The following is a 26,571-nucleotide window of genomic DNA, read 5'->3' as shown; positions in this document are numbered from 1 at the left end:
AATTTTAAATTAAAAATATAAATTTTCTCAATCCGCAAGTTAATCCACGCAGATCGCAAGTCGACTCACGCAAGTCGCGAGCTTAAGCAAGTCGACTTATCTGAACCCATTTTAAAATGTGTTGATAAAATTTCAATTTAATCTACCAAATTATTTGATGGAATCTAATGTAAATTGACGGCTATAAGTCTTGGCCGGCTAATGCAAACAAGACGATTAGGAGAATAGCCCAAATGAATCAAGTGAATATTTCAACACTTAATTTATTTTAACTTTTATTTATTTATTTCATTCTTTAAGAACAATATTTTAATTTTTGTTTATTCCATCCCGTTAACCGAAGGAAGCATTAGCATCCAAAATTCCTGAGAAGTAGCACCCAGTGGCTGGAAGGATTGATGCTTAGTTCCAAAAGTGAAGAATTAGTAACATTTTTTTTGGATATCTCTTAGTTGCAAAAAAGGATAAAAAGTCATTAAAAAAAGAACTATAAAAAATATAAAAAGCGTTTTGCCTTTTATCCTCTTTATTGAAATTAATTATTTGTGCCAATTGTAATTTTTTTATTACAATACTCAAATTTTGACAAGATGATTGGGTTCTTATCTAGGCTCAGTTAATCTAAGGATAAAAGTAAAGAACAACAATCAATATCAGAGTGACTTCTACTGGGAGAGGAACAACGGTACTAAAAATACACACAAGATAATAAGATTTTCCTACACTTGGAACATGTTTGACTTCAACTCGATCAATTTGTTAATACTTTTGATAGATCCAACTTCCTTATCGACCACTTAGACTCTGTGTTCCACCCCGACCTAACTAACCCTTGGACACAGGCGATGATCAATCCCTCTATCGATACATCTTACTCAAGTCGCAGTAAGACTACCCTGTTCGTCTCGCTAAAATCAACCTAACTCCAGCGAACTCAAGTCTGCTGCAAACACAACTCAGCTAAACTCTTTCCACCTTGACTTACTCTAGTCAACCACCTAAATCCAGTATGAAAGTTAGGGTCAGAGCATAATAATCTCAAAAGAACTAAGCATAAAACAAATTGCATAATTTCTTAAGACCTCAACAAAATAAAATATAAAGCACAATATTTTTGTGTTATTATCGATCAAAATATCATTTAGAAACAGTTTTTTTTTCATGTTATTATTGTATCAAAATATCTAATAACACATATAACCAATCTACAATAGTTAAGACTATCAAGACTTTTATCATTTGATTACTTGGAAAGAGATCATAAATTGATAGTAAATAGTAAGCAAAACTGAGAAAAGAAGTAATTGTTTGCTCACGATCGATAAAATCCACTATCGATCTAATTATGTCAAATGATGGATAAACTCCAATTTGCATCAACCGCGAATTGGCAAGTGATGGAAAGTTTTACGGTACAGACTTCAGGTATTTACTTACCTGCATCTGTGAAAGTCTTTTCCCCCAAAGTTATTGCCAGTAGCCGGTGTGCTTCCAACGATTCACATCAAAATCTTGTGTTCATTAAGCTGCAGGAGCAAGAACAAGGTTGGCGAGCTTGAAGAGAGATCAGTAGTCTCTTGCTTCAAAAGAAAATTTTCTTCTTCTGCAGAATGCACAAAAAGTTAGGTATTTGTTTTGTGAAGAGAGCAGGAGTGAAGGAAAAAAAAAACAGGAGATGTTAACAAACCCGCAACTTCGCCTCCTCTTGACTGTCTATATATGCGAGAAGTTCATCCTGCCTCATGAGAGCTTCATGCAGTGCCTATGGTCATCACAGATAAACGTTAAAGTTGTGAATGAGGTGAAGCGTATTAGTCAACATAGATAAAGGAATTATCATAGATATGTAAAAGGATGTAACATGAAAGTTAACAGATAGATTGTAAGTAACTTACAATATATGGGAAATCAAAATCATAAAATTGTAGGAAGAAAATTCAAATAACGACTAGTTGATTAAACAAACCTTTTTTGTGGCAATAAGCTCGGCTTCGAGTGCATCCACACGACAGACAGAAGCATTGAGCAACTCATCTTTCTCTGAGGGCATTTCAGAAGGTTTTGCTTGAAGGGCATTTGCCTTTTCTTCTAGCTCTCCTAGTTTCCTTTTAAGGCAAGAAAGGAGGTCAGCCTCTACAGATGCAGGAACAGATGACAGAAGACGGAATTCCTCTTCAGGCATAGAATCCACTAAAAGGAGAGGGTTGTGTCTATGTGTTTGAGAGATTTTATTCTGGAGCCTCTTTGACACATGGCTGGAGGCTGTACAAATCAGTGCAAAGAGATATGTGATGATGGTCATTACATACACAGTCATTTGAGCTTTGACTCCTTTGGTGGTGGACGTATAGATGGAGCCTCCTGCCATAAGAACAAAACAACATCAACCTTACATGACAAAAATCATATCAGAAAACTTCCAAAATTCAAAGAATCAAGACTAAATTAAAATTGTGATTCCTAGGTGCATTTTAATTAAGATGACAGTCCATTAAAATGTTCATGAAGACTATCAAACTCAAATTGATAAGAGTTTTTTTATGTTCATGTGGTATAAAAATAGAAATAGATATATATAATAAATAAGCTTTAACTAATAAGTTTGGATAGTCAATTTCATGCACAAAGCTCATGAACAATCCATGAAAAAATTTGTTTAAGGCTCTATATTGATCTTGTTTCTTTAATTTTTTTATTCAAATATTTAAAGATTATAAATAAGTGTATATCTTTGGTACTATCATTTTTTTTCTGATCTTAAGTTTTATTGGTTTGTTTATGTAACTAAATTATGAGAGCATTCATTAGTTGAGCTCGGTAAAAGCTCAAGCAGGCTTGGTGCAAGCTTGATAAGCTTTTTAATAATCATATGTTTTCTAAGCTCAATAAGATAAATATGCAAGCCGGAACATAAGTCAAGCTCATCTTGGTTTGTTACAACCTTATAGATGGTATAGTTTGTTTGGTCCATAGACCTTGGTGATTACATGTCCAAAATCAAGCTTGCAAATTACATGTCCAAAATAACAGATGTGGAATCTAAAGATTTCTTTGGTCCATAGATCTTGGTGATTCAGCAGCGTATTTATTTTGAAACAGTTTGTCAATCACCGGAATCATAAATTTTAATCAAATAGTTGAAGTGTTTCATTAGAAATAAGTAGGTTAGGCTTACTAGCACATTGTTGCAATGAACACACTGCCTATTGATTTTGGATCCAAGATTTCGCTACTACTATTTGTGTAACTCCTCTGTGCGTTTATGCATTTTTTTTGTCAAAAGAAGTTGGTAGGCTACAAAATGCTGTTGTATGACATAGCTAAATCATACTCGAATCAGATACTAGCAAAAACTAACAATTTCCTCAGTAGTTAAAGAATTGCTGCTATGCAAAGAAAGTATGAAGGAAAACCAAGCAAGATCTAAGATGATTCTGTTTTTAGAAATGCAGGACGCCATTTTAATGACATTATTTTCCATTTTTCCATCATCTTCAAGCCATGTTAGTTATGTGGGATGGATACGCAGAATTTAATGAGTTAGTAATATAATTGGAAATTAACTTATAGATATTGGGATTGTTAACCTTTAGGCGTATATACCAATCTGCTGCAAACTTGTTTCTTAAGTCCACAGACCACGACCTTGTCTACCATTGGAACATGTTCATCATACTCTTGAAAGACGGAAGAGGAACTAGCTACCATCACCATTTTTGTCTGCATTGAGTAGAGTATGATAAATAATCTCTATCAACATCAATCAAATATTGTTATGAAGTAGCAAACGTCAGAGACTCTTTGAACACAGCTACAATGAAAAATGTATAAAGTCTCTTTTCCCACCGAGAAAATTTTTGTCCATATTTTGAAAACTAAACAGAATGTTTTCAGCAATTATCATCAGCACGATGAAACAGCATCAAAATTAGCAATTTCAGTTGTTGCTTGTTAACGTGGGTGGATAAATAGGAGGGAAAATGGGAGGTAGTTGGGTGGCTAGTTCTCACAGGGAAAATAAAATAAAATAAAACAAATCAATAATATGTATTTCTGTAGTTGTTTCCCATTCCCTTCTCCTCCCATCTTTCCCTTCTATTCATCCAATAACAAGACATTAAACACAAGAGAAGAGTAACACACAAAAACAACAATTCACAACAAAATGAAAATAATAGAAAGAAGTTATTCCTATACAAAGAAAACACTCGAGTCATGCAAGTCTACCACAGTGTGAGCAAAATAAAGATACACAGCATTAGACAGCAGGTAATGAAAATCAATCGAACAGTAATGGCATAGTTAAAACAATAAAAAATGTAAAGTACCTCTTCATGTACTGGGGTCAAGCAAGGATTCGGAAAATAAACCCTTGTTGCTTTAGGAGAAGTGAGGTCTTCTGCATCTGAGCCAGATTCAGCAGTAGATGTATCACTGCCCTTTATCTATTTCAGCAAAAAGTCAAAAAAAAAAAGTTCATCATCTTATAGATTAGAATTTAGTGGGACTAAAATGAAATGAGAAGGCTCACTGTTGGATAAGATGGCCTAGCATAAGCAATGATCTTTCCTTCACCATTGGAAACAGTCACAATTTGCCTACCATATTGTGCTTCGCCATTAAGGACCATCTGCATATAAACAAAAACCAATTGACAAACAATGGACTAAAAAAAAAGAAAGGTAAGGTCAGCAAATGAGAATTGGGTAGGAAACCTTCAGTATATTGGGATCCTTCCAAGGACCTTTTTCAGATTTTAGACAGCCACTTTGCTCTGGACAGGTGCAAGAACCCCCTAGGAACTCCGGCAGCTCACTGGAAATGATAGAATCAAAAGATAATGTGAAACATCTGTCTCCTTAATGATGAAAGATTCTGTAAAAATAATAGGTATAGCACACACCTTGGTTCAATTATCTCCAACAGTTTATTCTGGTATTTTGATCCAAGAACCTAGTAGAAATTTTAAAAACAATCTTAATATGTAAATTCTCATGTCCAAGTCACATCAGTGTGGGAAAGAAACTTACATGAATTTTTGAAGTAGTCTTTGGATCCAGAAATGATTTTATAGTGTTCCATAGCAGCCTAAATCCTGGGCCAGCATTGACAATAAACATACGGTGCAAGGTCTACAGACATTATTTCATCAATACACAGGCCAATATTCATACACAAATGCAGAAGTCACTAGCTGAAAGAAGATGCTATACCTCAGGGTAGTTGTCATTGTCAATCTTCTGTAATCTCTGAATTAGTTCTCTAGCAATTTTGCTGAAATTCTTCAAACCCTAGAGATGGGGTAATCATAGCAAGAATTGAAGATATGAATTAGTCAAATGGGCACTCTATGCAAAGAAAATCAATTATTTAAACTAGATCTGGAATGATACCATACCACCCCATGAACATCAAGAATAGTTGTACTTGAATCAATGTGCTTTTTTATAGCAAGTGAACAAGCTGGGAATTTAATTAAAAAGCTCTTTTCAAACTCCTTCACATGGTACCTAACATATCGCTCCATTGTGGTCACTTCCATCAGTTTGTTAGGATCAACTTTCCCCAGCCTTTCAATGTAAACCGGTCTTCCCTCCTTGTCCACCCCATGATAGCCATGAGGATAATACTTCAGAACTTCATTTAATTCAGAGTACTCAAAATCCTGATGGAAAACAAAATGCAGATAGATATTGAAATTTTGAAGGGAAAAAAATCAATTTGAACAAAATATGGGCTTCTGATGTTCAGAATAAGCTAAAAAAATGAGATTCATTTTTGCAAATAGGATTTCTAATTGTGTTACAACCATACGTAGTTCTAGATTTAGTGTCTTGTTATGAATATATAAATATATATAATAGTTTTCTCTTTATTCTGAAATACATTACAATACAATATTTCCTTTTTGAAAAATCTATATAATATCAAAGCCACCCTTTGAGGGCTGGAGAATTCCAAAAGAAGTATACCCTAGGGAGAAGCCACCACCAGTGGCTTCCCATCATCTTGATCTTCATCTCCCCGCAGTCTTCATTCTCTCCTTCTTCCCATGTCTACATGACCTATGTGAGTCCAAATCACTTGTGACCTCTCAAGTGATGCCCAACCATTGCGCAAATTGCATGATAGCTAGGCACAAGAGTTTCTGCATCAATCTGCTTTAATGGATCCATTATGCAATTTGGATGCATTGCGCCTGCCTACTCATGGGAAACCCCAAATATGCACTAAAAAATCTCCCGCAAGTAGCTTTCACACAAGCAACAAGGCGATGATCGCCACATAGCCTTTTATAATCACAAAGAAACCTTCTAGTGCACAAGTCTTCTCATTCATGTGATAGTAGCACAACTTGTCACCCGACCCTTTCACGATCTAGTATTCATTTGCAATTGCTGCCTATGTTGCTCCTTACACACGGTTGCAGTGACACACGCCCTCCCTTATGTGTCACAAGTAGAAAAGGGAATTGTGATCATAGGCCATGATTCTTTGCTTACCACATGCTAGAGCAGTGAAGCTTTCAACCTGCTCCCAATTCAATCAACGCAAAACATGGAGTCACCACATCGCATGGACTCCACTATCCACTTTCACCATCTTGCTTGAGGAGCATAACCACAACCTAGTTGCTGCTCTTCTTATAGCGTCAAAGCTAACACACCATTTTCACACCTACAAGCGATATCCTCCTCTTCCTACAAGAGGATGAGCTTCACCTACTCACCAGTCACTAGTCAGGCACAAAACCCGACAGATGAGAGCACAACCACTACTAACCTTTTCTATAAATCCAACTGCTTGCCTAAGCTCACTACAATGCATTCCAATTGATGCTAGCAACACTGGTACCAACCTCTACCTGTGACCCAATAGCCTATCAACAACCACACTTCACACCGACTTGAGGGCTGTCAATACCAGTCTATGCTTGAGATTTCATAGCCTATGATAATCCCACCTCACTGAACATACCATTACCAACGTCTCTATAAGCATTGGCTTGCTATTCAGTAGCCTAGATATGAACACACCTCATGTTGATGTGATACCCACCACTAATGGTCTTTGTTCACACCATGAATGTCTATGTACTCGTCAAATATTTAAAAGTTTTAGACTGTGAGGTTAAAGGGATCATTAGATATGTCTTCATTGACTCATCAAGGTTTTGTTGTTTCACCTGCATGCAAATATTATGTTTTCTTTCATTATTGTCATGTTCAATCAATGGTTTTGCTTATGAAAGTTTCTCTAGTTTGTGTAACAAGTTGAACATAAATTATATATATTCTCCAACTTAAGTGAGAGAGTGTTAGAGATATTAGATTAATAGGGTGTTGATCCCACATAAATAGTTCTAGATTGAGTTTTATCATGATTCTAAAGATGTCAACAATTGAAAAAAAAAAATCATCAAAATTACATGTTGAACTAAAATTTGAAGTAATCCTACCTCTATAACAGTGTCAGCACCAAATTCTTTTCTCCACTGAAGCATTTCGCCCCACATGTGCTTTGCCTTCTCCACATCAAATTTCCTTGCTTTAAGAAACCTTAAATGGCAAACATGTTTCAAAATATAAAGCATGAAAATAAAGACATGTGTAAATCAACTAGTTCACAAGGAATGAGGCACTCGAAAAGTAGATATTCGGAGAAGCCACAGAAGAAAATTTAGTTTTTGAAACAATGAAACATCTTGCCAGCCACCTAACAATACTAGCCACACTAAGCAATAGATAGCTAAAAGTAACTAGTTCAAAAGGAATGGGGCACTCAAGCAACAGATATTTGAAAAAGCCACATCAGAAAATTTAATTTTTAGATCAATAAAAACATCTTGCCAACCCATGAACGATAGGTATCAGAAATATTGAAATATAACTCAAAACAGAGTGGCTAGAGATGAATTACACCAAGGATAACAAGAAAAATAAATTAAAGTTAAAAATCAAGCATGACTATGAGCCTTACCTTAGATCAGCACAAAAAATCTAAGTTACAAGAATAAAACGGAGAAGCAAATGAAATGTTAAGATTTCATAAAAATATAATAATTAAGCTTGTAGAATCACTTCAAAATCAAAGTGAAAAAAAAAGAAATAGAAGAATTTCAATATAAATTTAGTTAACACAATAAACGTATGGATCTAGCTAATCCAGCCTAGTTGCTTGCCATAAAAAAGAGTTTCAAGAGAATTATGGATATTGGAAAATTAAGTTTACAGAAAGACAAGTTCAAAAATATTGATAATGTCTAAATTTACCTCAACATCATATGATAGTCATCATGCCTCACCGGCAACAGTTCATCTGAAATTAAAGATTGACGGAAAGCATCAACAGCCTCAAGTTCTTCAATATTTCTTATATCCTCAATAGAAACAACTCTGTTGGCATTCTTCCTCCTATTCTTTTTCCTCAAAGAATGCTTAAACCTACTTGATGCATCCAAAGCCTTTTTCTTCAATGAACCAATTTTTGTTCTCCTTTCATCTTCCGAATTTTCAATATCTGATTTTCGTTCTCTTCGTTCATCATGACTTGAGAAACCCTCAAAGCCTATGAAAAATCAAGTTAGTTATATGTGATTCATGAAGGAACAAATTACAAAAATCAATACACACGACACAATACAACAATTTGCTTTGCCACAATGAGGGAAATTTTATTTTACTGAAAAGGAGTAAATTCAGTTTGATAGATATAAAGGTTTGGTGACCAAAGATTGAAAGAATATAACATATAGCAATTTCTATGATTCTGAAAAATTATAAAGAAAATTGAGAAACACTATGTAGCATCTATATCTTGTAACCAATAAATTGGATTCCAATGTAAGAATGATAGAATTATCAAAGGGAGTGATAAAACAAATCCAAAACCATATGTAAAGCTCCCAATGCAGTTGAGCAAAAAAGATACTGTTACAACCCAGTCTGAATAAAATCAGGGTGGGTGTATCCCATTGTCAGCTACTGGCTCTTAATGCTGAAGCAAAAATTACTGGCAGAAAACTAATTTAGGCAAGTACAATGTAAACTGATAAGAAAACTAAAATGAATTGTCCTCGAGAACTCCTTCAACTAACTAAGATTATCAAACTGCAATGCAACTTGATGAAGAAAATATACTACAGATTTTATAAGCATGGACCACCATTAGATAATAGTTAAGCTCAAGTTGATGCTACCAGACATGTCTAAGCCATATAAACCCTCTGCTCTAGATTAGTCACAAGCCCATTACATAGGATGTGGAACAAATTGAGTCACACACCAAAGCTAGACATCTGCATTATAGCTGAAATTCCAATTCATAGCCCAAAATTGTTCCTAATTCGCAGACTGAGGAGCCACTGAAATTTCCATAGCCTTGCAAGTTCATATATGATCTTTTGTGATATACTGTTATGACCAAATTTGAAAAGAAACTTTAATCATTGACTAGGCTAAAATGCTTAATAAAATACACAATGATCGGTCTTACGGACTCCCAAGGCATCATCTCAATTTCAAATAGAAAATATGTTAAAAGTAAATGGAGCAGGATAATCCACATTATTATTTATTTATTTTTAGCACTAGGTATCCAGCTCTTAAAACCCACTAATCTTGGAGATGACCAGTCCAGCCCCATGGAAGTTTTCCACAGCCATCAAGATAAATCCGGAAGCACTCGCAGCGGGCGGTCCAACAGCTCAGCTTTCTTAGGTTCAACCTCCCATTGGAGGAAATTCATCCTGCAGTGTGCCGCAGCTGGGACTCGAACTTTAGATGTCCAGGAGATTGCGTAGGCACCCTACTGTTGCACCGTAGCCTAGGGGCGGGGGGCAGGATAATCCACATTATTGAACAACAATTCTATCAATGCCTCATGTGCTCCTCAAGTGAAAAGGAAGCTGAGAGGAGATTCTAGTCTTGTGTAATTGTTCTGTGCCCCTTAGGTTAAAAGAAAATGGCATAAGACTCTGGAATGTTTGACGGAAAAAAAAAGTGTTGACAATTAGAAATCAATATAAAATGTCAATGTAGCAGAAAAATAAATGCCAAAATTGATGTTTTGGAATTAACAGAAATGCTAAAAATAAAGATATACATATATTAGAGAGCATTAGGTGTATCTCTAATAATTGGCCAAATGAAAGAATATCAGTTAAGATGGTAGGACAGATTCAAAGACAACCCTTAAATCATGATTAGACACGTTGAATCAACTATATTTTATTAGCAATTCATTCCTCACTATAACCTTGTAGATAAGCAAGAATCCACACAGTTGCAAAATGCCGAGATTACAGCAGAAGAAAAGAATATTCTTGGAAAACACCAAATCCATCAATCACAGTCATTATGAGGTAAGCGATCATAGCGCCACCACATTCAGCGCGATATCACAAATTTGGCTTTTAGATTACATTGATCCATGATGAGTTTAATAATTTTAAATTTAACAAGCAGGCCCAATAACTGTGCCTAAACCACCCCAGAAAATCTAGCAGATCAGACTGATCTAAGGTCAAATAAAGAATAAAAATATCCGCATTTTCTAACCATCCATGCAATCTGACCGGCAAGGAGAAGAGAGCAACTCACAAGGCCTAGCGAAACGATCTAGCGGCCCCGACATATTTGTAGGAGGATAACGATGATCGTTAACTGTTCAATTGCTCCTGCAAAGAAACTGCATTCCATTTAGTAACCTAACGAAAACCCTAAAACGTCCGGATCTCGCGGAAGGCCAAGCTAGAACTACCTGCAAATGATCGGGATGGCACGTGGAGACGGATCCGGGGCGACGACGCCGAAAGCAGACGACCTGTTCATGCGCGAGATCAATCGATCGGAGAGCAGAAGGCGGCGGTGATCGGGAGTCAAAGCGGAGGAGCGCCGGCGACGGAAAAAGGTAACGAAGCGGAGAGTAAAGCGACGGCAGCCGAAGAAGAATCGCCGAATCCGCGGCGGAGAAATCGGGAGGCAATTTGGATTAAGAACCGGATCGAGAGCAGCCTGGAAGCTGTCCCAGTGGGACGGAAGGGACGCCACGTGGTGCGGGGCCCAGCATTCCGCCGAGACTGGGCCCCAAAGTGGGCAGACGCACCCGAATTCTATTTCGCCCCTTCGCTTGGTTTCCATTTTCGAAAGACCCTTGGGAGTTCCAAAATTACCAAAACTCTCTGTTTTTCCTTGAAGAAAAATCGATTTATTTTAGTGCTATAAGATAATGTGATTTGTTTAAAATTGGGAGGGCCTTTTGAAATATTTGAGTAAGAAGCTAGAATTTGGGGTGAATTGAAAATTTCCTTTTAGGCCTTGTGGACACTTTTGGTTTGTATTTATTTAAATAACAGTGGGGAAGTCATTCCATGACAATATTTAATTGAACATTAAATATTCTCTTTAAGTAAGAAGTGTCTCCCATACGTGGCGCTATCCATGCAATAATTGCAATCCTTAAAATATAAAGAATATTGATTTCACGAAATTTATATTTAATTCTTTCTATTGGTAGAAAAAAATATTCATGTCATTACAAATATCCTCTTTTAAAATTTATCAAAAGAGAATTCGATTTATTCGATAAATTTTTTTTACAAATTAGATATTTAAAGTATCAATAAAAAATTATTTTGTGCTATATTTTAGAGTAACTTTATATAAAAAACACCATGTTAAAGCGTTTTATAAAATAAAATCATCTTGGAGTTTCTATATTCAAAGCAACTCTATGATAATATTATTTTGATTAAAAATATATCAAAATAACTTTAAATGAAATTATTTGGTCAAAATGCAATTCTAAAATAAAGCCATAATAGTGTATTTTGGGTCTTTTATTATTATATTGATTTATAAAAAATTTATCAAAAAATTAATAAAAATTAGATAATTTATTTTTAAAAAATTGTTTAAAAAGATAATAAAATAAAATACCAAACAAACAATAGAAATCAGACCTATGTAACCTGCAGATATTTAAATTCAATGTTTTGCTTATTTTAATATGACATAAATCATATCTACAGCCAAAGATTAAATATTTATATTCATAAAATATTATTTTTAAAATATATTTTTTAACAATTAATTATGATTCAACTTCACCTTGGTTAGTAAGCAATTAAAGATTAAAGAAGTTGACTATTCTGTTACAATGCAAAGTGTCAATTGGATTATTGGATAGATGTCTTGTGATTAATTGGAAACTTATTGGTTTGAATATTTGATCAATATATAATTAGATTAGCAAAGATTAAAGTTGAAAATACTTGGCGGTGATGAAATCCAAGTGGGTCACGGTTGATCGAATACTTGGTGGTCAAAAGTCTAACAGAGAGTTGACATGAGATGAAAAGTTCAAGTGAGTTATTATTGACAGGACATTTGACGATCGAAAGTCTAACAAAAAGTTGACATAAAATGAAAAGTCCAAATGAATTATAGTTGACCGAACAGTTATTGGTTAGAAATAAGAGGTGAAATCCAAATGGATTATGGAAGACCAAACACTTGACATGAGAAGTGAATTCCAAGTTGATCAAGGTTGATCGGCACATTTGATGCGAGATGAATAAAATTCAAATGTATCATGGAAGATCAGACGCTTGACATATTGATGAAAGTCATAACAAATTGGGGAGAACTAGATGTTAGACAAGTATGGAAAGTCTAATAGATTATGAAGGACCATATGTTAGAAGGAAGTGAAAATCAAACAAGTCAAAGAAGATCGAATATTTAGTATAAGAAAGTCATAGCAGGTCAAGAGTGACTGGATGTTAGGTGCGTGAAGTCTCAATGGGTTAAGGTTGATTGGATGTTGGGCAACAAAATGTCCGGTAGTTCAAAGTTGATTAGATGTTAAATAAAGGAGGTCCTAATAGATTAAGGTTAATCGAATACTAAGCAAGATAGGAATTTAGCCTTGGAAAGGCTGAAACCAAGATATTAGTCGATTGCTAGATAGTAGCAATCTTTTGAGAAATCCTAAATCCCAAATTCGGAGTTTGAGGGGTTAAAAGGGGGTTTGCTGCACGATCAGTTGATTGATGATTTTGATCAATCTAGTAGGTACATCAATCGATTGTTAAGTTTGAGCAATCGATTGATGACATTGTAACAACGAATAGAAATTTTTGAACTCGATCATTTAACTTGACTATTAGGGGTTAACAATCAATTGATGTCACTGTTCATACAAATAGAAGGTTTTGCAATCGATTGAGCATTCGAGTCCAACGGGTCAATAGGCATTTTAGGTTTTAGTAGTTGATTGCTCTACACAATCAATTGATTGTCGAGCATATCAGTTGATTGTTGAGTTTGAGCAATTAACTAATGATAATCAAACTGAGTTAATAAGAATCATTCTATATGTACAATGATCGGATTCGATGGAGTTATCGATTGATGGGATGAACAATCAATTGATAGGTTAAAATCAGTTTAACAACTTTATAACAACTTATGAAAGAGGATTTCAAGAAAATTTAAAGACATCAATTTTTGAGAGTTTGAGGACAAAGTACTACTATATTTTCAAATCAACAAGGAGAACTCTAAAGTAATCAACAACGTCTAAAGCAAAATTTTTATTTGTAAAGTTATTTTACTTTTATTTGTATTTGTATCTTTGTTTCATTTTGTATTACTTTGTAAAAATAGGATTGTAAAAGACTTTTATGTCTTTGGAAGATATCCAAAAAGGAAAAAATTTCACAGTGGCAATTCACAAGAATTAGACCTTGAATATAGGAACATTGAGAGGTTGTGAACCAAATACTGATTGTGTTTGCGTTATGTTATCAATTTATTTCAAATATTTACTATGCAAATCTATCAATGTGAAAGAAATTATTCACTCACTTGATCAGTCCCAACAAACACAAGTATCTATATTTTGTTTATATAATAAGCGCCCCGAGATAGAATTGAGTTGGCATAATAGGTGAATTGGTTACAACGCAGCAGAGTTGTTGAAGTGGGCAAGGGTTCGAATCTCGACGAAACCGAGACAATGTTCTCCTTCGTCGTGGTCAACTGCAGCTTCCCGAATTACCTTTTCATAGATGATTGTGAAATTGATCGTGTGGAACCGTTGAAGTGGTGGATTCCTGCTTAATATTGAAGTTTATATAATAAATAATATTTCTTTTAAAAAATAAATAAGTATAATTTTATCAACAACAAGTTTATCAAATTACATATTTCTTTTTAAAAAACATATAGTACAATTTTTTCCGTTCATTAATTTTATGTAAATTAGGAAAATAAGTATAATTTACCCAGACATCATTGTGATCTACCTTTAAAATTGGGCAAAAAATAAATAAATAAAACGCTCCTTATTTTTCTTATCACGAGAAGGCGCCTCCATATTAAATATTAAAAACTATATTAAAAAAATGTCATTCCTTATCTGAGCCTCGCTCCGCCGTGAGCCACCGGCGCTCTCTCCTCCTCCTCCTCCTCCTCCTCCTCCTCCTCCTCCTCCTCTCTCTCTCTCTGCTTCCTCATCCTTCTAAAATTGCAGGCGGTAGTTTGTTTCTACGTCGAAACAAGTCGGATTTGTATGGCTTCTTCCACCGCAACTGTGTTCCTCCTGCCTCCAGCAATCTACGACCTCCGCCAGCGAGCCAAACCTATGGCGGCGCCGCCTTCTTCTGCTCTGAGATGGAACCCTTTGTTCGTCAGATGCAATCGCCTCCCGAAATGTCGGTTCTTTCCCCCTCCAGCCCAAGATAATCTTGGCATAGTTTCGTCGTGTTCTTCCTCTTCCGATGGGGTGGCAAAGGGCGAGGAAATACAGCGGAAAAAACCAAAATTTGGCGGCGGCGCTTCCCCCTTGAGTTCGCTTCTTGAAGCCCTCAGTGCTCCCAGTGGTCCGCCACTGGTTGCCGTCTTATTGGGTGTCTTTTTGACTGCTGCCAGTCCCTGCGCCGCCCTTTTGTCCGCCGCATCCTCCTTCCCATGCCATCTCTCCTATTCTTCTTGGTGTCACACGGTTCTCTCCTCTTTTCACATCAGTTCTACTCAACTTGAAAATGGCCACGATAACTTCGTTCTTTCTCTTCTGCTGATGGGTTCTGCAGCCGTGACGTTGGTCGCTGGCTTCTTCTCAGATAAACTTAAGCTTCAGGTTGGTCTTTGATAATTAGCTAATGTTTTGTATCTTACGAAATCCGAGACAATTTCAACTTGCCCTTGTATCTTCCAACTTGTGTCACACATATTTCAGGCTTATAGTTCATTCTGCATTCATAACATATTTCAATTTGCTACTGCCTACACTTGTAACTTTCAACTTGTGCAATTACTCCATTAAGCTCCATAGTCAGTCGTCATCTTTTTCGCTAGAAACTTTGAAGATGTTCTTTTCTTATCCTTTTCTCGAAGAATAATTGCTTGTCAATAACCATCTTCTTGTTTATCAAAATTGGTAGATTGATCACCTGTTTATCTTCTTACACTCTTTGCAACAAGTACCAGCTTTAGTTTCAGGTTGCACCTTTTGATTTCACTCTCATTCCTGATGATCAGTATCCTTTTTTCATATATGAGAATTTCAGAACAATTTTTTTTCTTAAGCTAAGCAATTTCTGATACTTGTCAACACATTGTTTATAGGTGTGCATGCCTGATTCATTTGCACTAGCTCTCTATTGGTCGTTTGAGAACGAAGATAAAGCTATCCTAGAGAAATTGAGGAGTGCACGAACAGGTAAACCTGGATTTGTGACTCCAGCAACTTCTTAGAATTGTAAACTTAACATTTATATCTTTTATCTTCTGGAAGGAATCTTTTCCACACATTTGAGTTTAATTAAGGGTATCCTATCTTGATGGGTTCATGATATTTGTGCTTCTTTATTCTACTTCTCTTGCTTTCATATAAGTTCCTCAATTCAATATTCCTAAGCTAAGGCAGTATCGATCCTCTCTTTGTCTTGCAATTATATTTATATAGAAGTAGTAAATCACAGTTCATGAAAGCTCATCCTTTTCTCATCTGGTGTTTGTCTACAGATTATTTTGCTTCACAAACTTTCTTCAAAAATCAGGGAGATGCACTTGGAATTTCATCCCTTAAGGGGAGAAATTTCGGTATGAAGTGGAACAATCAACAGGCCAAAAGACAGATCCTTCAAAGCCTTTCTCTTGACAATAGACATAGACAATTCATGACGGCAGTTGCTACTACCAGCCCACGATGTCTTATTCCATCTGACTGTGATGCTAAGATATTACTTGTTTCTGACTTGGATGTTCAAGAGGTTCAAGTTGAATCAACAAATGATGAGGATGAAATTGATGATAGAGAAAGATTGAGAAGGACAAGGATTTCTAAAGCAAATAAGGGGAATGTCCCATGGAACAAGGGGAAAAAACACAGTGCAGGTACAGTTTTGAAGTTCACTGACCTTCCAATGTTTTATGAAATTCATCTTTCTCATCATCTGCATATTCATAAACATCCTTGCAGAAACACTTCGGCGCATCCGAGAGGGGACCAAATTAGCAATGCAGAACCCAAAGGTGACGTCATGTAAGAACTAGGAATGGTGCAACAGTATGCTCAAACAGTTGTTAGAAAATCTAATCAGATTTATCATCTATTTTAAAAATGGCAACCCGATGAATTCAGAATCCACATAAAAAAGAAAAAGTCAGTTCTCAGTTAATTGTGAATATCCTGTTAAGTTTATTGTTTCTCTCTAACTATTTATTGAATGTTCCCATTCTACTGAAAGTGGATCAGCCTGCTAGATCTGCTTTTCATTCTTTTGACAAACTTGCCTTGAAGATTCGCAAAATCCTTCTGTTTTCTATCTGAGCTATCTGGAATCATTCATAACTTCTTTTTTCCCTCTTTCTTCACTGATTTGACAGATTCCAGACCTTCTGCAATCAAACCTGTTTCCCCCAGTTTTCTTGCTACTGAATGTTTAGTTTTTTGCTTTATTTCTACTGTAGGCAAAGCATGCAATTAGATTATTCTGAATTCATTGTCGTCTCATGTGTATCTTGATTGGGGTGCAGGTTAAAATGAAATTAACAACTCTGGGACATGCTCAAAGGTTAGTTGGATTCTATGCTCTAGAATTTCTTGTATGAATGATCTATGGATTCCATTTGATATGAGGCTTTTTTTTTATAATGTTCATTTCTGTGAAATGCTCAAATCTATGCTTTATTTGTCTTTTCCTTGGAAAACCTAAAGATTTACAAGTCAAATTTAGTGGCATAATTCGTATGCAAAACAACAAAAGTTTCATTGCTAACCAAAATTCACCAAGTCTGTAGTATCTTAAAATTGTTCTCAGTACTTTTTTTTTCCTTCTTTTTTTGTATTTTTTAGTGAGGAAACGAGAGCGAAAATTGGTGTAGGAGTGCGTGAGGGTTGGCGTAGAAGACGACAAAGGCTGTCAGTTCAGGATGGTTGTCTTTTTGAGTGGAAGAACATTATAGCTGAATCTGCTAGAAAGGGTTGTGCTGGTGAATATGAGCTACAATGGGATTCATTTAATACGCTGGAAAGACAACTAAAGCAGGAGTGGGTGGAGAGCATCGTGAAGAGGAAACAAATGCCTAAACCCAAAGGGAACAAGCGGGCACCAAAATCGCCTGAGCAGCGTAGAAAGATTTCAGAAGCAATCTCGGCCAAATGGACTGATCATGTAAGTTTGTTCCTTTATCGTTACAATTTTTTCTTCAGAAACATCTTGTTACACTAGTTTCATGGGTAGGTAGCAAATTTGTTTTTCCATTCTATTCTTTCTTCTTTGCTCTATGAGAACTTAAGGGTACTATCTGACTTTTATTTCTATTCAAGGAATATCGAGCTCGAGTTTGCAGTGCGTTGCACAAGTATCATTCCACGTCTAATCCAAGAGAAAGAACTCAAAGAAAACCTAGTAGCACACCTTGTACGAGAGTCGCAGTGCCAAAGAAAACCACAAAATCCAATAGCATCACAAAAGTGAACAGAAGCCCCAAGGAAGTAGGCTCAAAGAAAAGAAAGAACTCCACTCCTTCATATAAAGACCCTATGGCAAGTTATAAATTCAAAATTCTAAAGAAAATAAAGGAGCAGCGAACAGCAAAGGAAGCAAAAGATGCCACTGAAAGGGCAAAGTAAGTTGATGTTGACTTCTAACTCAATTAAGCTACCATTTCGATTCCAGTGATACATTGTCGATGCAGTCTAGATATTCAATTTATTGGAGTTCGAGTAAATCACTTAGTTTTTAACTCTAAATTGGCTTTATTACTTATTTTAACCATCTACATTTTTGGTCGTCAGGTTGCTAATTGCTGAAGCTGAGAAGGCTGCAAAAACCCTTGAGATGGCTGCGCCGAAGAGTCCACTTGCACAGGCTTCACTTATGGAAACCAGAATGCTCATTGCTGAGGCAAGACGATCCATTGGGATCATAGAGGCTGGAACATCGACAACGCAAGAGTTTAGAGATGAAAAAACTTTAGACTCCAGTGGAAAATTAAATCATTTCCAGTCCAGTTCAGGGCTACCAAACAGCAAAAAATTAGATCAAAGGCCTGTAAATGGTTTCCATCATCCAATCTCCACTGAAATTCGCCCAAAAGATATGAATTTGGGCAAGTTCTCATCACAAACTGCAGTGAATGGTTGGACACCATTGACGGCAACTCAAAGCACAGAATCCATAGATGTTGGTTTGACTTTGGACACCAAAAGTGTGGCCAAGGGAGTGGAAAACAGCGACAGCTCATTCATCAGTAGGTCAATGAAATATGAAAAAGATCCTTCAAAAGGGGATAGTGAAGCACCAGGAGTGGAAACTAGTCTACCTTCCAGCACATTTCCTGTGAAATCGAAGAAGAGATGGTTTCGCGGAAGACTAATCGAAGTTGAAGACAATGGGGGTACCAAAGCAAGATAGAACAGGAAAGAACAAATAGAGTTTTTGTCTATGAGAATGTTTCACACTGATATTCGATGCCCGAAAGCTTGGTTCTGGATTAGTGACCTTGGTCACAGTGATCATTACTGAACTTCAAAGGATGAGCCAATAGAAAACAGTATTCGATTTTGTCAACTAATTTCATCATGGGGGAAGTATGCTTGCTGGATCATTGGTTCCAGAACTCATGATCAGTGGTTCTAAACTCACAAAAGAACTTTTTGAGTCATACTGCTCTGATTAAAGCAGTAACTTCTGATACACATTGTGCATTTATCTAGATGTTGTAAAACAAGTTTCAACCTCGAGAAGAATGTTTTATGTATCCAGACTATAGTTCTGTAATTTTGCTGAGTTAGAGTAAATTCTCTAACAACAAACTACAGGCCTGTTATATAAATTCGATCCATCAGTCACGCATTAATAATATATGTCAAGGATCTAATTCGCTTACTACTAAATTAAGCAATTGTTAGCATGTTTTTGGTAAATATGGTTTGTGAAATGAAACATAACTTTAAAAGTTCATTGAAATTATGCTTAATAGTTGCCTTTGGAAAGCTTTTTGCCATATGTGAAGGAATTAGGAACAAAACTAAGCTGACAAAGATTTGTATGGTTCTTCTATATTTTTCTGTTTCCTTTAGTGAAAATAGAAAAGAGAAGGATCCAAATCTGTTTATTTATCTAGAAGGAGCTTGAATTAAAAAAAGATTTTTTTGACATTTTTATTAATATTTCAAATTTTAAAATTCAAGTTTCCTTTCTTTAAAAAAAATGACGAAAAAACAAAGTTCTCATTTCCTTCTACCAAAAGATCAACAAGTTAGTGAAATATTTCCACATTCTTTTTCTATAAATTTCTTCCATTTTCTGTCTGTTTATTTAGCTATTTCTTTATCTTTATTTCTTCACAGGATTTTTATTTGTACATAATAAAAGCATTTTTTTGATTTTTATATATAAATATTAAGATAGAAAAGGAAAAGAACTCCCACCTTTTATTCATGTGTTCCGGCTGGATATCGTAGACAGTCAAATCATCAATCAAGATTATGTCATCTCAATCGTCGTCGATCCTGTTTGTGCAAGGACATGTAAATAGAAACTGAATAAGCGGATTAGCTGGGTGTCGAGGAGTTCCCGACAGGTCACTCTGACGTTCAAGTCAGCAAAAGCAGAGAGAAAGAAGAACGAGAAGTGGAAAATAACCAGATTCCAGAGAGCTTTTCCATACCTAAGGAGGGAGCTTATATACCCGCTCGAGGGAATAGTATGGCTGACCCGAGACAGGCTAGTGTTGTGTTTGAAGGGGACAGGTTATGCGAATTGCCGACAAGTGCGCTGATAGGATGGCATCTAGGGGACCAAGCCTGCCACTTCGTAACCACCTCATCACTCGGGCGTGCGGATTATTCTTGCCTTTTAGCCGTGAGTAGGGATAGAAGAGGATCTAGGGAACCAGGTCTGACAACCTAGTAACCGCCCTGACCCTTTGACAGGGTTCACACGCTTGATTGTCCTCTAGTGCTAAAGGTGGCTAAAAGGGTCGTACCCGAGTCAAGATCAAGTAGGGTGTCTGGGTCGGCTGAAGCTGAGCAGAGTGATCGAGCATGATCGAACTGACGGAGTGATCGAGCATGGTCGAGCTGACAGAGTGTCCGAGCAGAATGACTGAGCCTGACTGAACTGACAGAGTGACCTAGCATGGCCGAATTGATCTTCGGGTCGGTTAGAGGGCCATAGAAGTCAAGTTGGGTTGATGGAAGTCAAGCCGAATGCTGTTGTGGTTGGGGCCGATCAAAAGGGGCTGGACCATTGACTCTGTCTTGCCACGTCATATTGACTTTCGACCTTCTCTGCTACACAATACCACTCAGAATCCACATCAATATGACATTCCTTCTTTTAAAAATTATTAAAATAATGTCTTACTTATATTTTTATGCCTAAAATACTTTTCACATTCAAATAATGTCTTTTCTTTTCTTTTTCCCCCTCTTATAATAAGCTAATTAATAAAATATAAAATTTATTTTTATTAAAAATTTCTATTCTATATCTTTTCTTTTTTCTTTTATTCTCTTCTTTTATTAAAATTCAGCTCCGGACAGCACAGTGAGAATTTCCGATTATTTATTTATTTATTTTTAAATTTTGGCTCGGTCGAACCGGATCCAAAGCCCGCCGGCCTATTTTTGAAATGTTAGCGGCATTTAGCCCCAGACATGCGTGCAGTAAATCTGGACGGTCCATCGTTGCTTCAGCTGCTTTACGATTCGTAATCTGAATGGTCGGATATTTCCTTCCTCCTCTGGCCAAAACCCTTCTCTTTCTCCGGTCGCATTCTTCCCCTCGCGAGTGCCCTTCTTGCCATGGCGAGGACGAAGCACGCAGCAATGAGAGGCCCCTCTCGCCCCCATCGGAAGCGCCTCCAGTTCACCGAGTCTCCCAGTGCCAGGCGCAAAGCAGCAGGTCTTCCAGTTCACCATTTCTTCTGTCTTTTCGCTGACTTCGTTCACCTTCTCACATCTCTCGTCACTTGCGCTTGCTGTTGATAACTAAAGCTACCGCGGCCGCGACCCCGTCTCGTACCGCTCCTGTGTGCTTCTGACTTCTTTTTTTTGGGGGTTTTAGCGTTTCTTTCGCTGACTAGGTTTTTGGATTTTGCACCCACAGAGTGACACGGGGGCCAGTTCGGAGGACGCGCATCAAGGTTTTCACTTTTTCTGCATCGTGTGCTTAATTAGATGTGAGAGCTATCCATTTTGTTTTCTTTCGGCGTTCACCCTAAGTAACCTGAAAAGGGAATACTTTGCTACTTGAATGAGAAAGTTGTTTTTTTGTTCATTACATATGAATGGAGTTAGGAACGCAGAGGCAGACTGAAAAGCGGCCTCGGCGATCTAGGCCTGGAGTAGTAGCTCTACGTGAGATTAGGAGGCTTCAGAAGTCGACTAAGCTGCTAATTCCTTTTGCTCCATTTGCCAGACTTGTGAGTGTCATCATAATGTATCTATGCGATAGTTATCAGCTGTTCTTTTGAGTTTTGTGATTCAGGTTCAATAAGGCTGTTTAGATTTGCTTCTCATGATGTCTGTTGTTGTATATAGATTAGGGAAATCACTGGTTTTTATAGCAGGGAAGTAACTCGGTGGACCCCCGATGCTATGCTTGCGCTTCAAGAGGTATGTGCTTTAGATTTTTCACTTGTTTCCTCTAATTTGTCCTGAGAGATTTGGTCATCTTTTGTAAATATTTTTTGCTTTAACTAATTATTTGATAATTAATTATTATAAATGTGGATTTTCTTCTAATTTGTCCTGATATATTTAGTCAAATTTTGTTGATATTTTTGCATTAATTGATTGATAGAAAATTAATTATTATAAATTTGCATTTACTTTATATTACAAAGATCAGTCAACATAACTTAATCAAACAACAAGGCACACCAAATTTTCCATGTATATTGCTCTGAACTGAACCTACTTGTACTTGGCTGAAGCCTAGATTAACAAACATGCATTTGAATTGATTGCCATCCAATTGGAGTTACAATAACCAAAAAGATATTTAGAGGAATTGCAGTGTACTCTTATTACTTATTATGTAGAACATTGTGACGAACTCATTCTACTCTTGAAGTGATACTTCTTATTTCATTATTGTATTATTCATTCTCTGCTTTTTTTTTCTCATGAAGTGTCATCTAATGGGTGCTGAATATACCAGATTTAGTTAACCATGAGTGATTTAGCACCTTATATTCTTTGATTTTTTGCTTGAACTTGTTCTTTAAGCCAAATTCAAACCCCAGTTGGTTTATATATTATCTTTTGCTAGTTTCTATTTTTTTAAAAAATAATTAGAGGCTCTATTTTCATCTTAGCTTATTTGCTAGTTAGATAATGCATTTCAGTATCCAGTTCTTTCACATTTGCATTGTAAATTCAAGGTACTATCTACATTCTTTTGGGACAAAACAATTTGAAAATGTGTCTGATAGCAGTTTCACAAGAAAATATATACATTTGAGATAATATAGCATAATTTTATCTTGTTTGGAGAGATCAATTGTCCTTTGCATAAATAATTATTTATTTTTATTTTAGCTATAGACATTTTCAATTGAAAATGTGGACTTTTCCCCCAAACAAACACATGAACAAATACATGCGACCATTTATTCTTGCAGTTTTTGAACTAGAAAAAAATTCACTTTCCAACTGGACTTTTATGCAACTACAGTCCTTTGCTTTCTTCTTTCACCATTTGAGAGGTTAATTTGATTAAATTGTTATAACAACTTTCTCTATATATACACTTTGCTTATTAGTTGAATTTTTTGTAGGCAGCAGAATGCCACTTGCAAGCAATGTTTGAAGACGCATATCTATGCTCAATACATGCAAAGCGTGTTACTCTTAGTAAGTCATATTAGCATGTATTTTAGGCCTTTTCATCTCATTTTCAATAGATAAAATGAAGTTATCTACAAGATATTAAAGAGAGGATGTAGGTGGTCATTAGGCATCTGCTACTGCAGTGGGCAGAGGTTGGCGTAGGGTCAATAGGAGGTTGGCCTGATGCTCTGGTGGTTGGTTTGTTTGCATTTGGAACTAGAGGACTTGTGTGGAAGCGTTGCAAGCCTAATAAGGCCACCTCATTAGCCCATAATTTTACATGTGGAATTAAGTTGAGGTGGCACATTTAGTACATGTAAGAAGATGTATGATAGTAAGGCAAGCTTAAAAGTCATGCTTTGATGGTGTAGAAACTATCCGGTAATCCTTTTTACAGAGGGAAACTTCCTAGTACCAATTGACTTTGATGCTTTTTGTAGAGCCAGCATTGTCAGTTCATTTCGTTAATTTAGGTAACACGAACTGACTACAAAGTCATCGCATCATAGTATATGATTATTCAGTTAGATTGAAACTTTGAGGTTCTCTTCCACTCTCAATTTGCTCGTATCTCCTTACGATTTTTCTCGTATTTGGTTGCAGTGCAGAAAGACATACAGTTAGCTAGGCGGATAGGAGGAAGGCGACACTGGTGAGATAGGCTGAAAGGATAAGCCAATCTGACATTTACAGGACCATGTACTGTTGTTTGAGCCAGCAACACCATTGTCATGTACCTCTTTGAGTCTTTACTCTGAAAATGTTTTCCGATACATTGAAAGTGTAGCTGATGTGTATTTTGCAGGAGCCAACTGCATTGAATTGCCATACTGAATCCTCGAATTATCGATTCGTCTAATTACGAGATGGTCATTGAACTGTGAAGCTTTCTTCAAATACTGCCTAATTATGCTCTCAAGTGAGTTGGCTAATTCATCTCTATTTGGTTTAGCTTTTGCCTTTTCTGGTCCAATCGAAGCATCGTTTTGGATCTCTTCTTTATGTTGCTCATCTTTGATAGGTAAGCACAAAATGCCAACCAAGTTAGGTTCTCCTTGCCCCTATTTCTACTCTACTACTAAACCTTTTGTGTAGTGAAGGTGAGGGAGGGATGATGATGCCTTCCCCTCTCCTATGAATAGGGTAGCTCAAGCAGGTTAACTTTCAAAGATACTCGGTACAGCCGATCGACTATTTAGGGTTTGCATAGAGCTATGTAGTAATAAGATTTATGCATTTTGGATATGAATTGTTGAGGTAAGCATGATTTGAGTATGAGACATGATTGGGCAAGAGTTGAATTTCGACGAAGTCAAGGCAATATCTTTTACTATTGTGGTTAATTGTAATTTTTTGATTTATCTCCTCACAGATGATCGTGGGACCGATCGTGTGAGGCCGTTAGGGTGATAGATTTCACCTTTTATTGAAGAAGAGTATGAGACACGATAAATTGGAATTGGGTAAAGAGTGCATTTATTTTTATTATTATTAAGAGGAATTTTTTATATTAAAAAATATATATTAAAAGGGTATTTTATTTTAATTTATTTTTTAAAAATGCCTTTTTTATTATTTTAATATTGATTAAAGTGAGTCAAAACTACAATATTGATTAAAATTGCTCTTAGTTAATTTAAATTATTTAAATTTAATTAAGATGATTTTACGTTGTAGACAATAATATTATTTTGATATAAAAACAATTGTTCGAGAGGAAACCAAATAAAGAGTTCGATTAGTTTGGATATTTATTTTTTTACCATTTTATTGAATTGCATATTATTCAAAATGCGTACTTCAATTTTTTGAGTGGATTAAATCACGTATCTCTTTCTTATAATATTCTTTTTCCTTTTCATTATTCATTTGAATAAAAAAACCTTTGAAGTATTTTATTTTTTTATTAAAAAAATTTAATATCTAACCCTCCTTCATCTCCATGTCGATGAGTTTCCTTTATCGTCCCTTTCGCCTTCGTCCAATTGTATAAAAAGACATGGTAAATTGACGATGATTTAAGATTAATGTTAGTGTTTTGCATCGATTTGTGATCAACTTTAGGAATCAATGGTGTTTTTATTTAGATTTGGAAGAAAGTGAATGACATGGAAGTTGTAACGAGCTATGTCAAGGACACTGAATCAAGTCAACGACAATTTGAGATCATTGCTAGAGTTTTGGATTGATTGTCAAAATAGTTTTTCTTTTCATATTTTTAACTTCTTATTTAAATAGGAACAATAAGGTGATCTAAAATTTATTTATAATCTTTTCTTTTTTTTGTTCAACATCTATAAACTTGTATAAATAATTAATTTCATAAAATAAACACTCAATTTCCATTTGTATATCTATGTATGTCTGATTGATTTTTTATGTTAATTTTAAAACTCTTGTTTCATATCTTTGCATTATCTTTAGTATTTTGTAAGAAAATATAAATGTTCTATTAAAAATATTTCTATTAATTTATAAGAAAAATAAATAATTTCTTAAATACACACAAGTTATTGCATGATACTCACTCAAAAGGAACATCTCTAATAACATCAAGTCATCATCTTTATTTGTATAAGTGATAGCATATTCACATCCAGTACAATTTCTTTTCTTGATATTTCTCAATGCGAAAATCAATAATTTAAATTAATAACTATTGAAAAATGCAAACATAATTAGTTTTTTATGGTAGCAGTAATTAAGTCATGCTTGTTCACCTATGAAAAATCATATGAACATACTATTCAAGACTTCATTGAGCTCCTTACATTCCTTGTAAATTTTAAGATCACTCTTCTTTAAGTAAGGAGTCCCATCTATCTTAACTTTCACAAACAATCAGGTGATATCTATCTTCGTCTTCATCTTTAGTTGTGCCTTGATATTTCATTAAATAACTACCGATAAAAACATAGAACCACTCTAAAATATAAAGTTCACATTTTTAATCTAAAATCAAAACTTATTTTGTCACCAGGGATATATCGACACTCTTTCAACTTGAGTCGCCTTACGGCAAAGAATCGATGAAGTCGATCTTATCCTTTGGAAGTGCATACTTTTTGCCCCTCATGATCGGCTTCTCCGACGCATTGAAGCTTGTCAGACCAAGCCGCAGCTTGATGTCCGTGACGTAGCTCGCCACGGCTTCCATATCACTCATTTTCTTTCAAATCTCGATTAGAAACACTACTAATTCCCAGAGTCCACCAT

At 35.8% G+C, this 26,571-nt stretch overlaps 3 protein-coding genes across 4 annotated transcripts; 2 read left to right on the top strand and 1 right to left on the bottom strand.

Moving 5' to 3' along the window:
* Nucleotides 1-896: 896 nt before the first annotated feature.
* On the bottom strand, nucleotides 897-10,856 carry LOC141813937 (phosphatidylinositol/phosphatidylcholine transfer protein SFH8-like). Of its 2 annotated transcripts, XR_012600413.1 has the most exons (16): nucleotides 10,762-10,856; nucleotides 10,602-10,689; nucleotides 8,274-8,568; nucleotides 7,460-7,559; nucleotides 5,399-5,665; nucleotides 5,214-5,291; nucleotides 5,031-5,132; nucleotides 4,904-4,953; nucleotides 4,716-4,815; nucleotides 4,532-4,630; nucleotides 4,329-4,445; nucleotides 3,588-3,720; nucleotides 1,967-2,361; nucleotides 1,688-1,762; nucleotides 1,438-1,603; nucleotides 897-998 (listed from the first exon to the last, which is right to left on the bottom strand). XR_012600413.1 is itself a non-coding variant. In XM_074701945.1 (15 exons), the coding sequence occupies exons 2-15, from the start codon at nucleotides 10,633-10,635 to the stop codon at nucleotides 1,583-1,585; spliced, it is 1,866 nt and encodes a 621-aa protein (XP_074558046.1). In that variant the 5' UTR covers nucleotides 10,636-10,689; nucleotides 10,762-10,856; the 3' UTR covers nucleotides 1,301-1,582. The 2 variants fall into 2 exon arrangements, 1 of the variants encoding a protein (XP_074558046.1); XM_074701945.1 differs by lacking the exon at nucleotides 897-998 and having other exon boundaries at nucleotides 1,301-1,603.
* Nucleotides 10,857-14,527: 3,671 nt separating this feature from the next.
* Nucleotides 14,528-19,329, top strand: LOC141813468 (uncharacterized). Its single transcript, XM_074701437.1, has 8 exons — nucleotides 14,528-15,144; nucleotides 15,633-15,726; nucleotides 16,032-16,403; nucleotides 16,489-16,541; nucleotides 17,046-17,083; nucleotides 17,365-17,683; nucleotides 17,839-18,140; nucleotides 18,310-19,329. The coding sequence occupies exons 1-8, from the start codon at nucleotides 14,578-14,580 to the stop codon at nucleotides 18,926-18,928; spliced, it is 2,364 nt and encodes a 787-aa protein (XP_074557538.1). The 5' UTR covers nucleotides 14,528-14,577; the 3' UTR covers nucleotides 18,929-19,329.
* Nucleotides 19,330-21,320: 1,991 nt separating this feature from the next.
* Nucleotides 21,321-24,417, top strand: LOC141814073 (histone H3-like centromeric protein CENH3). Its single transcript, XM_074702074.1, has 8 exons — nucleotides 21,321-21,424; nucleotides 21,517-21,551; nucleotides 21,629-21,665; nucleotides 21,820-21,944; nucleotides 22,063-22,137; nucleotides 23,304-23,379; nucleotides 23,959-24,274; nucleotides 24,377-24,417. Exons 1-7 carry the CDS (start codon nucleotides 21,325-21,327, stop codon nucleotides 24,009-24,011), a joined length of 501 nt encoding a protein of 166 aa, XP_074558175.1. The 5' UTR covers nucleotides 21,321-21,324; the 3' UTR covers nucleotides 24,012-24,274; nucleotides 24,377-24,417.
* Nucleotides 24,418-26,571: the final 2,154 nt, after the last annotated feature.

This window comes from Curcuma longa, chromosome 20 (genome assembly GCF_044706935.1).
Source record: "Curcuma longa cultivar G26 ecotype Majalengka, Jawa Barat chromosome 20, ITB_CL_G26_1.1, whole genome shotgun sequence".
NCBI classification, from domain to species: domain Eukaryota; kingdom Viridiplantae; phylum Streptophyta; class Magnoliopsida; order Zingiberales; family Zingiberaceae; genus Curcuma; species Curcuma longa.
Note: the sequence above shows the minus strand (reverse complement) of the source record. Positions and strands in the feature narration are given on the sequence as shown.

Coding starts and splice junctions, on each gene's coding strand:
- LOC141813937 (XM_074701945.1), bottom strand. CDS start 10,635: ATGTCGGGGCCGCTAGATCGTTTCGCTAGGCCTT. Junction 7,560..8,273: donor GACTATCATATGATGTTGAG/GTAAATTTAGAC, acceptor TTGCCATTTAAG/GTTTCTTAAAGCAAGGAAAT. Junction 1,763..1,966: donor AGCTTATTGCCACAAAAAAG/GTTTGTTTAATC, acceptor TGATGACCATAG/GCACTGCATGAAGCTCTCAT.
- LOC141813468 (XM_074701437.1), top strand. CDS start 14,578: ATGGCTTCTTCCACCGCAACTGTGTTCCTCCTGCCTCCAGCAATCTAC. Junction 16,542..17,045: donor TAGCAATGCAGAACCCAAAG/GTGACGTCATGT, acceptor ATTGGGGTGCAG/GTTAAAATGAAATTAACAAC. Junction 17,684..17,838: donor CGGCCAAATGGACTGATCAT/GTAAGTTTGTTC, acceptor TTTCTATTCAAG/GAATATCGAGCTCGAGTTTG.
- LOC141814073 (XM_074702074.1), top strand. CDS start 21,325: ATGGCGAGGACGAAGCACGCAGCAATGAGAGGCCCCTCTCGCCCCCAT. Junction 21,666..21,819: donor TTCGGAGGACGCGCATCAAG/GTTTTCACTTTT, acceptor GAATGGAGTTAG/GAACGCAGAGGCAGACTGAA. Junction 21,945..22,062: donor TTGCTCCATTTGCCAGACTT/GTGAGTGTCATC, acceptor TGTTGTATATAG/ATTAGGGAAATCACTGGTTT.